Source organism: Prionailurus viverrinus, chromosome A2, assembly GCF_022837055.1.
Source record: "Prionailurus viverrinus isolate Anna chromosome A2, UM_Priviv_1.0, whole genome shotgun sequence".
Taxonomy (NCBI): domain Eukaryota; kingdom Metazoa; phylum Chordata; class Mammalia; order Carnivora; family Felidae; genus Prionailurus; species Prionailurus viverrinus.
In genome coordinates, this window is record NC_062562.1 from 98,280,592 (window position 1) to 98,294,203 (window position 13,612).

A 13,612-nucleotide genomic window follows, 5' to 3' on the forward strand; every position below is an offset into this window, starting at 1 on the left:
CAATATTGGTTTATTTTCAGATTTATTATTGTGCTATAGTCTCTCCTTCCAAAGTGGGTAGTGGCAGCATATTTGAGACTTTCTTCATATGTCACACAGACTCCATATTTATTCTGACTTAGCAGCCACCTGGATGTCCAGGGGGATCATTGGGACCACCTGCCAAGCTAATGTAGCCCCAACTAATCAACGGCAGACTGAGGACAAAAGTGGAGATACTCTTCCCTAAATGGATACACTGTCAACGAGCTTGCCAAATCCTTAGAGGGAAGTGAATTGTGTTAACAAAGTAAACCTAGGATTTGTTCCCAAAAGCCATTCAGGTTTCAGTCAAATGTTATCTCCAGGCACATCACTTATAATTACATTTGCAAAAATGAGATAAAATAAAAACTCACCAATGAAATTTTGCACCAGTCAATGTAAAATTGGGTACGAAACTTTTTATCACATGTTATCACAGGCTCCATTTCTTGACTGCATCTCAATTGATTCTGTGGATTTTCAACTTCTCGTAAACAAGAAGAAAATGGTACATCGGCACCAACCATGACATAAACGCTGCAAAAATGTGAAACTCTCAGGTTATCCTTTGAGAAAATTGGAAACACTGAAAAACAATCTACGCTGAAAGCAGGATTTATCCTTTTGAATTGAGGGATTATCTAGAATCATCCCTAAGGTAGGGGCCTGGGCTTTAAAAACAGTGATTCATGTAGGGGCTGCCTTCCATTCTTTCCTTTATTCAACCAATATTTACTGAGTGCCTTGGTGTTCCAGATACTCTCTTGATTCTGTGTTAATTTCTAAAAAAAAAATTTTTTTTTCATCCTATTTATTTTAATTCCAAGTAAGCATGTGTCTGTCACCTTATGATTACTGTTTGATAGATTATTTACATTTAAAAATTATTCTTAAATTATTTAAAAATAACACTATTGCTAAAATAATAAATAATTGTTAGTAATAAATCTCACTCGATTTCATTTTAATAAGACTCTGACATTACATCTCTGGAGGTGTGGACATGTAGCTATTCTACCCAAGAGTTCTGTCAGCTTTCCTACTGCATAGACCCCTACTGTTAAGTTTCTTATTATACTCTTTTATCCAAGAAGTCAATCTAAGAGAAAGCTATGATTTGATAAGCACAAATTCAGCAAGCAAACTTTATTTTCTTGGTGCATATCTTAGCAATTAGGGGGAAAAACTCTACTTAATTGGTCAATAAGAGTTTCACACACACACACACACACACACACACACATACACACACAAAGAGAGACACACACAAAGAGAGACACAGAGAGAGAGAGAGGATAGTGTTAAGAGCATTTAAATAATCTTGAAGCTGCTTGAGAAAAGGGCATCTCATAGGTCTTTCAAAAGAAGAGAGAAAACCAGGAAATTACTCTAAATAAATACTTCCTTTTCTAATGCTAATGCTGTAGCTACTTATAAAATGAAATAAACCCATCAAAATTCCAGCCCTTTGCAGAAATTGACAAGCTAACCCTAAAATTTATACTGGAAATTCAAGGAGCCTAAATAAATAAATAAAAAATTCTTAAAAGAAAATAACAAAGTTGGAAGACTCACAATTACCAATTTTAATATTTACTACAAACCAACAGTAATCAAAACAATCAGCAATAGTAATCTAGCATAAGGACAGACATGTAGATCAATGGAATAAAATTCAGAGTTCCAGAATAAACTCTTACATTTAGTAAACTGATTTTTGTCACAAGTGCCAAGATAATTCAATGGAGGAAAGAATAGTCTTCATAGCAAATGGTACTGGTACAACAGGGTATCCACATACAAAAGAATAAAGTTGGACCCTTTCCTCATATGATATAAAAAATAAACTCAAAACAGATCAGAGACTTAAATGTTAGAGCTAAAACTATTAAACTCTGAGAAGAAAAAGTCATACATTTTTATGACCTTGGATTAGGCAGTGGTTTCTTAGATATGACACCAAAAGTAATAACAGAAAAAAATCAGATAATTTGGACTTTATCAAAATTAAAAATTGCGTGCTTCAAAGGTCACCATCAAGAAAGTGAAAAGGCAACCCATGAAATGAGAGAACGTATTTGTAAATCATATATCTAATAAGGGAATTGTATCTACAATATATAAAGGACTCTTACAACTCAATAACAAAAAGACATATAATCCAATTTAAAAATGGCAAGGGAGCTGGGATGCCTGAATGGCTCAGCTGGTTTCCCTCTCTCTCTGCCTCATCCCCACTCATGCTCTGTCCATCTTAAAGATAAATAAAACATTTTAAAAAATTTAAAAAAAATCAGACTCTTGATTTTGGCTTAGGTCATGATCTCACAATCGTGGGAACAAGTCCCATGTTAGGCTCCATGTTGACAGTGCAGAGCCTGCTAGGGATTCTCTCTCTTCTCTCTCTCCCTGCCCTTCTCCCCCACTCATGCTCTCTCTCTCTCTCTCAAAAGAAGTAAATATTTTTTAAAATAAAAACAAAAATGGCAAGGGATCTGAATAGACATTTCTCCAAAGAAGTATACAAATGTCCAATAAGTGCATGAAAAGATGCCCAACATCATTAGTCCTCAGCAAAATAGAAATCAAAAGCACAATAAGATAATGCTTCACATCCATTAGGATGGCTCTAATAAAAACACAGATAATAAGTGCTGGTAAGGATGTGGAGAAATTTGAACTCTCCCACTCTGCTGGTGGTAATGTAAAATAGTGCAACCACTCTGAAAAATAGTCTTGAAGTTCCTCAAAAGGTTGAATACAGAGTTACCATATGATCCAGAAATTCCACTCCTAAGTATATACCCTAAGAGAAACGAAAATAGATCTCTTGTAACAAACATTTGCACACGAATGTTCATAGCAACGTTATTCACAGTAGTCAAGAGGAACAATCCAAATGCTCATTGATGAATGGATAAAAGGTGGAATATTCATACAATAGAATATTACTCAACTATAAAAAGAAACAAAGTACTGTTACAGGCTACAACATGGATGAATCCTGAACACAATATTGTGGATAAGTGAAAGAAGCCAGTCACGAAAGACCACATATTACATGATCTCATTCATATGAAATGTCCACAATAGGAAAAGTTCTAAAGATATCAAGTAAATAGCGGTTGCCCAGGGCTGGGGCTGGTGGTGGTAGTAAGTGGTTGCCAATGGGTCTGGAAGGAAGGTGTTACGATGATGAAAATGTTCTAAAATTGATTGTGGTAATGATTATACAACTTTGTGAATAAGCTAAAATCCATTGAGTTATAGGTTTTATTTTTAAATGTTTATGTATTTTGAGAAAGAGAGAGTACAAGTGAGGGAGGACAGAGAGAGAGAGAGAGAGAGAGGAAGAGAATGTGAAGCAGGCTCTGTGCTGTCAGAGCAGAGCCTGATGTGGAGCTCAAACTTGCGAACCGTGAAGTCATGACCTGAGCCAAAATCAAGAGGTGGATGCTTAACCGACTGAACTACCCAGTGGCCCTGAGTTGTATGTTTTAAATAGGTGAGTTGCCCAGTGTGTGAATTACGTCTCAAAAAAGCTGTTATTTTTAGGAATGAAATTAAATGAAAGTGCAGCACAAAAATTCAAAGCTGTGTCAATGGAAGTACGAACTCACACCCTGAGTTGACAACTGTGCCCCAGAATTTGATTATACAAACTCATTTGGTTGCTCTTTGTGTCAAATTTATATTTGGACTTAAGATTCACTTGAAGGAACATTTTTTAAAAACCATGGTGCCTTTGGGAGACAAATAGTATATAATGGGCTAAAATTAAAGATGAAAATAAAAATCAAAAATTCTGTACAAAAGTAGGTAGAAGAAACCACTGTGGAGTATTGAGATGATCAGTAATTATAAATATATTCTAAATTATAAATATATCAGTAATATAAATATATTTAAAACAAGTTCTTACTTTTAAGCTTATAAAAAGCCAATTTCTATTCCCTTACTAACTGCTTGGCCAAGATCTTATTTCTCCTTAATAATTATGAAATGTACTTATAAATACAGAAATAAAATGAGTGTTTTTATAACTGTTAACTTGCTTTAACATGACATTGATTTGCATTTATAATTGGTAAGAGTTTAAACTAATCCAAGATAACATAAATGGGCATAAGTTTTCGGTGCTTTGAAATGTTTTTCCCTCAAATTATAAAAGCAATATAAAAACATTACATAAAAACTAGGATAAAAAAAACAGAATTAATTTATATTACCAAGATAACTATTTTCATTTTCCAATGTACCTTGCAGAGTATTTTTCAAATGCATACATTTTAACCTAACTGCAATCATCTCTAAAATATAATTTTGCACCCTGCTTTTTTTCCTTAATGCATCATAACCATTTTCCACATTGTACAGGCTTTATAATTATAGATTTATGGCAATATATTTTTTTAAGCACATGATTTATTCAACAATTATTTCAGAGTCGGACATGTAAGTTGCTTCCAAAGTTTTGATTTTATAAATAATATTGCAAAGACTATCTCTGTGCATATTCTTTAATGTTACTATCTTAAAAGAGATGCCTAGAAGTAGAAACATTTTTATGACAGTTGACACATACTGCCAAATTACTTTCATCTCTACTTGGATGATCCATAAGCTTCACAGACTTAATATGTTCCGAACTGAGCTCATCGTCACCCCACCCCACCTCCACCTGTTCCTCCTTTTCCATCTTCTTCTCTCTCGATGATTGGCATGGCCAGATGCTCAAGCACCATCATCTTTGACTCCTGTCCTTCTTTCCACATATTCAATCCATCATCAGTCTCTGACATTTACCCTGAAAGAACTCTCCCATACACCTGTCCACTTTGTTCCATCTCACTGTTACAACCCTCCTTCTGATCACCATCACTTTCCACAGACCGTGGAGCAACAGCCCCTTAACGATTCTCCTTGAACCCAGTCTTTCTCACTGTCCTCAGGGAGCCTCTTTGCAGGACAAATGAATGAATAAAAAGCATTATACCAGTTTTAAAACACAGGCAACTGCTTATTTGAAAGTTGCTAAGAGAGTAGATCTTAATGAGTTCTTTCTCATCACAAGAAAAAAAACTTGTTACTAAGTGAGGTGACGGATGTTAACTAAATTTATTATGGTAATCGTTTTGCAATATATACATACATCAAATCATTAATGCTGTACACCTTAAACCTGTACAGTGTTACATGTCGATTAAATATCAATAGTGGAAAAATAAATAAGTTAATAAATAAAATGCAAACAGACTACAAATGTCATGCTTGAGAGAAGGAGATATTAGATTTGCCTTGCAGGTCCAGAAAATGTGTATTTATTGTTTCCTTTGCAGAGCCTGTAAGCTTCAACATGTTGGCTTTTTACAAAAAAAAAATTTAGTGTAAGGCCATGAATAATAACTCTATGCTATACATGCTAAAATTACATTTTTCATAATCTGTTTTCCTTTCGGCTCACTTTTTGATATGCAGAAACAAAATTTTTACGAAGTGAAACAAAAAAGATCATTACACCTTTATGACCTCAGTCACGTGTTTTCAAGCTTTAAAATGTGTAAATAGCTGAGATGGTAACATATTGTCAAGTATAAGGCTCTCAAGCAAGGTTACCAAAACCTCAGAATCTTGAGAATTGATTTACACAGAAGGAATTTGTTCCTTCTAAAGGAATCTTTTCTTCCAGTTTGAACAACTCAGTTTCCCTTGAGGTAGAACATATTCACTGTGCCTTTACACATACAATGTTTTAAACCAAGTAACAGGTAAAAAAAAAAAATTAAGCCCAAACTCTGCCTTTTTCAGCCAGATTTCTGTTAGCTAAATGGATCCAATGAATGCATACTTTACCTATTTGTCCAAGAAACGAATGTGCCTTATTCTTTATTTTGTGTATATAGGAAATAAAAGACAGTTTAGGGAAGAATGTGTCCACATGTTACATGTTGCCTGGGAACTTGAGCTCTTAAAAGAAAATGCACTATGATTCCTGCCTCTGTCCCCCACACTATGTCTTTGTTCTGTGCATATCTGCAACCAACCAATCAATAAATAAGATGAACAATAAAGGGTAAGTTAAACTAAATAAAAGATGTAATACAGAATAAGAAATACACTAAAGGGCACTTCCAGACTCTGTTCTACTGTTCACTTGCTCCTCTCCTTTGGAGAAAGAATAAATCATCAGAAGAGGGAACTGGCACACACTGAAGGGTCAGACCCTTCTAGTTCTGTGTGTTGGGGGGAGACTTTCCTGCGTGCCGAAGGGAGGCATTCGGGTTCAGTCTACTCTACCACTCTTCACCATGTGTTATATTTTGCAAATGTCCCTAATGCTTCAGGATAAAACAGAAACATTTTTTCTTGGTATACAGGGCTTTATCCAGTCTGGGTTTTGCCTCCTTGGAAACTACCACTTCTGGATCCCTGTCCCCCAAATCCATTTGAAATAGGTTGCCAAATCCACCAGGGTTTCTCTTACCTAAAGGCTTTTGCTCAAGCTGACCCCTCTATCTAGAATCCCTCTTTGCTACTTTTGGGGGCAGGTTAATTTGTATTTTAAACTGCGATCATGCTTCCCCCTCCTCTATGAACCCTTTCCAGGCATGGAGCTGAAGTGAAGGAGATACACTCTCTGTGAATATCTCAGCAGTGGTGTGTATGACACTGTTTTCTAATTATCTGATTACTCACCTGGTCCCTACTAGATTGTGAGCGTAGATTTTTTTAAAATCACTGTACATTAAAGATTAATATAGTATCCCTGAATACAAATACTTAGTAAGTGTTTAACTACAAAAGAAAAAATGAATCTATATGTGGAACGTAGAATAGACTCAAAAAAATACTTAATGTTTATTTATTTTTGAGAGAGAGACAGACAGTGTGTGAGTGAGGAGGGGCAGAGAGAGAGAAGGAGACGCAGAATCCGAAGCATGCTCCAGGCACTCCAGAGCCTGATGCGGGGCTCGAACTCACGGACTGAGCCAAAGTCAAACGCTTAACCAACCGAGACACCCAGGCACCCCGAACAGACTTTAGGCATATAGCTATACTGACTTATACTTACAAAAATAGATTTATATGGACTTCCAATTTTTACATTACTCTATTTTAGAATTTCCCATCAGGTTATCAGCATCATTCCACAAAAGAATGTTTGCACCAAAAATGTAGGAGGCACGTTACTTAAGAATACAGGACAATCTCATAAATCAGAAAACACGGGGACAAAGTCAGCAGAGCATTACAGACTGGCCCAGGATCATGACCTTGCATCAGAGCAGTATTTGGCAGCCACTGACTTACATTCTCTTCCCCAAGTGTAACTTCTCACTGAGGCCTTCATAGGGCAGAAAGCAAACAATTAATTAGAGGGAGTATTTTGTGAGATTGTCTAACGAATAAACTAGGATTCTCTGTTGCTGATTGAGGCTAGATCCACATGCTTTGGTAACCAGAGGAAATAGTGGTGGGTTTGACAATCTCTTATGAAAAGTGAGTATATTCTTTAATCCTCACACCCCATCATTCCCTTCATAGCCGCCATTTACACCACATCACTCACCCCGGGCTGGCAGCTATGCCATGCCTAGAATGAAATATGAACCCACTCCTCTTTCCACGAGCTTTATCCCAGGCTAAATGCACCCACGAGTCCTTAGCCTCTGGCTCCCTATCAGGAGCAAAAGCAGCAGCAAGACCACACCCAGAGCCAGCACAGTTGCCCGGGGTTATGGGTCTGGCAAGGGAAAGAAAATCTTTTCAGGAGGCTCAGCCTTCCTTCGCAGGAGCTTATTTACTTTGAAGTAAATCTTTGTAATTGTTTTCTGCTAGAGTTAGGAGAAGTTTGAAAGCTGTCAGTGAGCCTCGAGAGGTGCACAAATGTACATCAGGAAGGATGAGGAGCCAGGATGCTGCAGAGGGGGTTCTTGGTGATTGACATTTAACAGCACTTGGGGCTGCAGAAGGGCAGTGGGTTTCCTCTGATGGGTCTACTGCGGAGAACTTTTATTCATCTGCTGTTTATCTGACTCCATCTATCAAATATGGAAAAACTTGCCATTAGCAGATTGTGGCTGCCATGAGTAATAGGAAATAGTTTCATGGAGATATCATTTGTGTGTATGTTTAACAGTCTGAGACTTTTGCTACTAAATATTAAGCAGAACTCATTTATCAGGTGCTCAATTAATACTTCAGAAGTATATGACTACATCTTTAAATAAAATCTTAAAACAGAAAGGGACTGGGACGCCCAGGTGTCTCAGTTGGTAAAGCATCTGACTTCAGCTCAGGTCACGAATTCTCGGTCTGTGACCTCGAGCCCCGCATCGGTCTCTGTGCTGACAGCTCAGAGCCTGGAGCCTGTTTCAGATTCTGTGTCTCCCTCGCTCTCTGCCCCTCCTCCACTCATGCTCCCTTTCTCTCTCTTTCTCTCAAAAACTAAATAAATGTAAAACAAGTTTTAAAAAAAAGAAAGGGATGGAATTCTTTTGCTATACTGACCTTACTTCTTGAACTTTTCAAAATTTCACTTTTAAAAGGGATTTATAGCCCAGGTTACTTTCAAAAGAAAGTACGGAGGCAAAAAGTTTATTAGGTAAATTAAGAATTATGATTCTTACATCAGCAAAAAGGAAGAACGGCACAAGAGAGGAGTTAGTCAAGCATAGGATTTATTTCTAAGTTTCAGGCAACAGGGTAAAAAATTATTTGTGTTACCAAGGCATTATATAACAACTAAAGAAGATACGCAAAATCATTCCAGGGACAATTTTTTCTTCTGGAATGATACTCAAGTATGATCTTGTTTCACTGGTGTTCATATAGGGACACTGGAGTAGTAGAGTTGGCATTGCATACAATTTATAGAAATGCTATTTTAAAAGACTTATCATATGAATACTTTGTAAAGGTTATGGCTTAACATTAAATTAAAACTCATGGAAAGCATTTCAAGTTGGGAAGGGATCTGAGACAACAGGGTCCAAATAAATGCCATGGGACTGACTCTCTCAAATATCTGACAGCACATGCCTCCCTCTAGCAGGTGCTAGGGGGTCAGTCAGCTAATGACTGAATTCTCTAACAAGTACTTATAGGACAAAAATTCTGTTCTTAATTTAGAGTCACATGCTCAGGCCCAGCCCTAGACTCCAAGACTCAGAATCTCCAAGGGGAAGCAGGAGCCAGGAACCTATCCATATTTTTATTAAAGCTCTACTGGCAATTCTTAGGCTAGACATGGTTGAGAAGCACCATTTTTTTTTTTTTTTTTTGTCAGCGTTTGGTTTAGATAGTTGTTCAGTTCAATTTAGGGTCGTTGTTTCTAAAAGAGCCTCTGTGGGCGGGGCCTGCACTACCGATTATGGAAGAGTGAGCCCAGAAGAAAGCACAACCAGGGAAAACCCTACCAATGCCTGTTTTTCAGGTTGCTTCTTCTAACATCTTGTGGTCATTGTTTTAACAATCATTGCAAACGCATCACTTTAAGAAACTGTTGAAAAGACTCCAGCTTTGGAGAATGTTTTCAGGGGAGATTCTCTGTTCATCATTTTCCATGGTTCTACTTTAAATACTCAGTGGGAAACAGAATCATGCTGGAACTCTGAAGTAAAAAAATTTAAGCTCTAAAATTATGGTTTCATATAGAAAGCCAACCAATAGATAGACAAGAGATAAAGCAGCTATTTTTCTCAAAGCACTTCTATGTGTGCTTGACTGACTTCAAAATCCATTACTGTAACATACAAGCTACAATTTAATTCTGAAATTTGTAAGTTGGACTTCACAGCTCACTGCTTATCCCTTATCCCCCTTCTACCTACTCTCCCATACTTCATCTGTGTCTATTTGTGATCTCTTCCCTTATTTCCAACAAAGTTCTCTGTTAAAGCTGCCCTTAAATTTAATTCTTATTAATCCAGGTATTTTAGTTAATTCCAGATATCATCTGTATAAAAATGTTACCATGAATATGGATAAAGGAGGAGTTGGAAAGGCATATGCTATATAAACTGTGATTTATTCCATATCTCGTATATTTATAGAATGGTTTAAAAAAAAGGTAGATCTGCTTCAACCTACAGGTTAAAAATTAAAGACCAAATTTGATTTGATGTTGACATTCAATCATTTCAATTTATCCAGGCATAAAAAGTGTTTCTTAAACTATACAGGTATAAGTCATTGTTTGCAAGGCATGACAATAGACGAATCCCTCTCAAATGCACTCTTATTTAGACACTATAACAACTCTGAAGGAAGAAAGAGTACAATGCCCATTGGAGCAAATGGGGAAACCGAGGCACAGAGGAGTGCTGCATTTTGCCCAATGTCACCCAGCTTATGAGTGACAAGGCCAGGCTTTAGGAATAGGTTTCAAATCCATTCCAGCTATCCATCACCGACACATGGTGGAAAGAATGTTAAAGCGAAGAAATAGTTTCCTAGAATAAAGTTACAGCAGTCTGAGTGTCCTGCAGCTGATAACTGGGGCATCAATTTCCTTTGAAATTCAGGACCCTAAATACTCAGCTCCTCTATGGAAGGTACAAAAGATTATAGTGCTATAATCTATGATGCTGATCCTGATCTACAATTAGAATTCACAGGACCTGGAACATCAGATATAAAGAACCATTAATGTAACCTCTTTGTCAATATAGAAAATTGCTAGTGTTTTCATATCTGTATAATACCTACTTATTAAAAAGAATGCAATAGGCCATCCTTTATCTATAATAAGTTTGATAAGATCACCATATTTAACAATGCATATTTAAGGCAACGAGATAAAGGTCTGCTTACCCTTCCTTCATGTCATTAATGGGCAGTGGGACCCTGCCGCCCCGGTCTAGGGCTGACGTGATGTTTATGGCGTTCAGACGCTCTGGCTGCCACACATTTTTCACCGCCCCAAGAAAGTCTCCAAGAACCTCGCTGGCCAACATTTCTTCTACATTCATATTTTTAACGAAGAATTCTGCTTGATATGGTAACGGGAAGTCTAATTTTGGTGAAAAAGGATATGTGTATCTTTAATAAAATAGTCTTTCGAAAGAGAAACAGATGAACAATTTGAGATTTGTTGATTTCTGTCATAATCCTGGCTTTGGGGAATACTACTAATATTGACTTTAAAGACTTTCTGCATAACGGAGGACATATCTAAAAACATAACATACATCTGACACAGAATTTTACCTACAATGTAATCAAATCCAAGGGATAGCAGGGCAATTTGTAATTGTAGGATCTGACCAAAAAAGATAAAAATGCCACACCTGCCTCAAATTTCCCAGTGACTTGCCAGTCTCCTCCCCTGCCAATATGCAAGGAGCATTTCCAGAAAACTCTACGTGGGTAGGAATAATATTTTGTATTTGTAGTGTTTTAAAATCGACAGATCTTTTTCAAGTACATGGTCTTATTTAATCATTACAACCCTATGTACTTCACTGCCCATTTGAACAGAGGACAAGGTTGAAGCACAGAGCAACGTTCTTTCCAAATAGAGATGTTACAAAATATCTGTAATTGTTTGTGAGTTATTTACATATAATTTGAAATACCATAATTTTAATTTGCAGTATTCCTGATCTTTTTAGAGCATGCTGAAACATTACTTTTACTAAAATAAATACTGGTTATATTTTCAAAAAGAAATCTGAAACCATAGTAATTTCTCTTTTGATCACTCCATAATTAAATATTCTAGGGAATTATATTTTAAATTTCTCACAAAATTCCCTACCTCATGTTGTTAGAGATTCACTTAGCTTTTTTCCTTTTCAACATCTCATCAAAATTTCCCTCTAAAAATTTTTAAATTAATATTTTTAAGTAGCCAATGTCCAATTCAGACTTTCAGTGTAACTAAGTAGAATAGATAGAAATAAATAAAATTTACAGTTGACTCTTGAGCAACATGAGTTTGAGCTACACAGGTCCACTTACATGTGGATTTTTTTTTATATAGTGAGTACTGTAAATGTATCTTCTCTTATGCTTTTTTCAATAACATTTTCTTTTCTGTAGCTCACTTTATGGTAAGAATACAGTATATAACACATATAACATATAAAATATGTGTAATAGACTTATTTATGTTATCATTGGTAAGACTTCTGGTCAACAGTAAGCTATTAGCTATTGCTAGTTATGTCTTTTGGGAGCCAGAAGATATAAACAGATTTTCAACTGCTCAAGGGTCAGCACCCTAACCCCTGCATTGTTCAAGGGTCAACTGTATTTCAGTTCCTCAAATGTTACTCTTGAATTAAAAAACATCATTTCCTATATTCAGATTGTTCTGTTAAGATAAAGAATAGCTTTGGGGTGCCAGGCTGGCTCAGTCAATAAGAGCATTCAACTCCATCTCAGGGTCATGAGCTCAAGCCCCATGTTAGACATGGAGCCTACTTAAAAAAATTAAGATAAAGAATAGCTTTTTATGTTTAATAATATTTCTGTAGTAATAAGGGCTACTTTTTTGGGAATACTTACTATGAGGTAGGCCAAGCTAAGGGACTGCGGTGAATTATCACATTTAATACTCACAACCAGGGGGTGAGTAGGTACTTGCTCTGCATTGTCAGAAGGGGAAAATGATCTTTAGAGAGGCCCAGAATTTTGCCATCATTTGAACTTGCCTCATATATTTTTTATCTAAGCTAAAGGAGACCGTGTATATAAAGTGCTCAGTGGAGCTCCTAGCATAGAGTAAGAACTTATAAAGTAAACTTTAGCAATTATTATAAATAATATGAACAAGCTGTTTACCTGAATTCTCCCCTTAGAAGGAAAAGAAATTGTTTCTGGACTATATACACATTTAAAGTCCTCAGTAGTAATTACACTACATATATTCTCTGATTTACTTCATTAAAACTCATACATCTGTTAAGTATTCCACTCTTACTCAATAATTAAATAAAAACTAAAAATTACACAATAAATAACTGAAATCTTGATGACCTCACTTCTTATGAAGCCTCTTTAATATTAAAAGACATTTGAAGCCAGAGGAAGATGTTCAGGGGAAGATGTTCAGGGGAAGATGTTCAGGGAAGATGTTCAGGCTTTAGAATTTTCAAGGGGGTTTTCTAGACTATGGTGTCTCTTCCTAAACACTGAGTTTTTCGAGGCTTTAATCACGGAAGGTTCTTTATTCATCTTCTACACTGCCATTTATTCTGCTTGTGATTTTGTTAGATTTGTTTGATGTATAGCCCATCTGCAATCTTCTAAAATATGATTTATTTATTCTATTTTATGTAGATAAGTTTCCTGTTTTATACAGATACATTTCCTGTTTTATACAGATAAACAGTAGTTTAATCATGCCACATTTTTCTCCATAGTGAAAAACAGCCATGCATAAATATGTCATGAAGAACAGTTTCTTGGCAATAAATAATATTTATAAATAATACCAAATATAGTTTTTGAGTGTGCTAGAAGTCTATCATCCATTAATTTTACTCCGTGTTTTTATATCCACTTTTCCAAAAAAGCGTGCAAAACATTTTTCTTATTATCAATGCCACTTTTTGGAGAACTGTTACTTGGTTTTTCCTAA

At 36.1% G+C, this 13,612-nt stretch overlaps 1 protein-coding gene across 4 annotated transcripts in view; it reads right to left on the minus strand.

Annotated features, from left to right (window-relative positions):
* SGCE (sarcoglycan epsilon) overlaps positions 1-13,612 on the minus strand; it is a 70,079-nt gene that overhangs the window by 17,510 nt on the left and 38,957 nt on the right. For all 4 annotated transcript variants that reach the window (XM_047850797.1, XM_047850796.1, XM_047850795.1 and 1 more), the window contains 2 exons: positions 10,840-11,038; positions 399-561 (listed from right to left, as the gene is read on the minus strand). In XM_047850797.1, the coding sequence (XP_047706753.1) occupies positions 399-561; positions 10,840-11,038 (362 nt within the window). The remainder of the gene's footprint in view (positions 1-398; positions 562-10,839; positions 11,039-13,612) is intronic.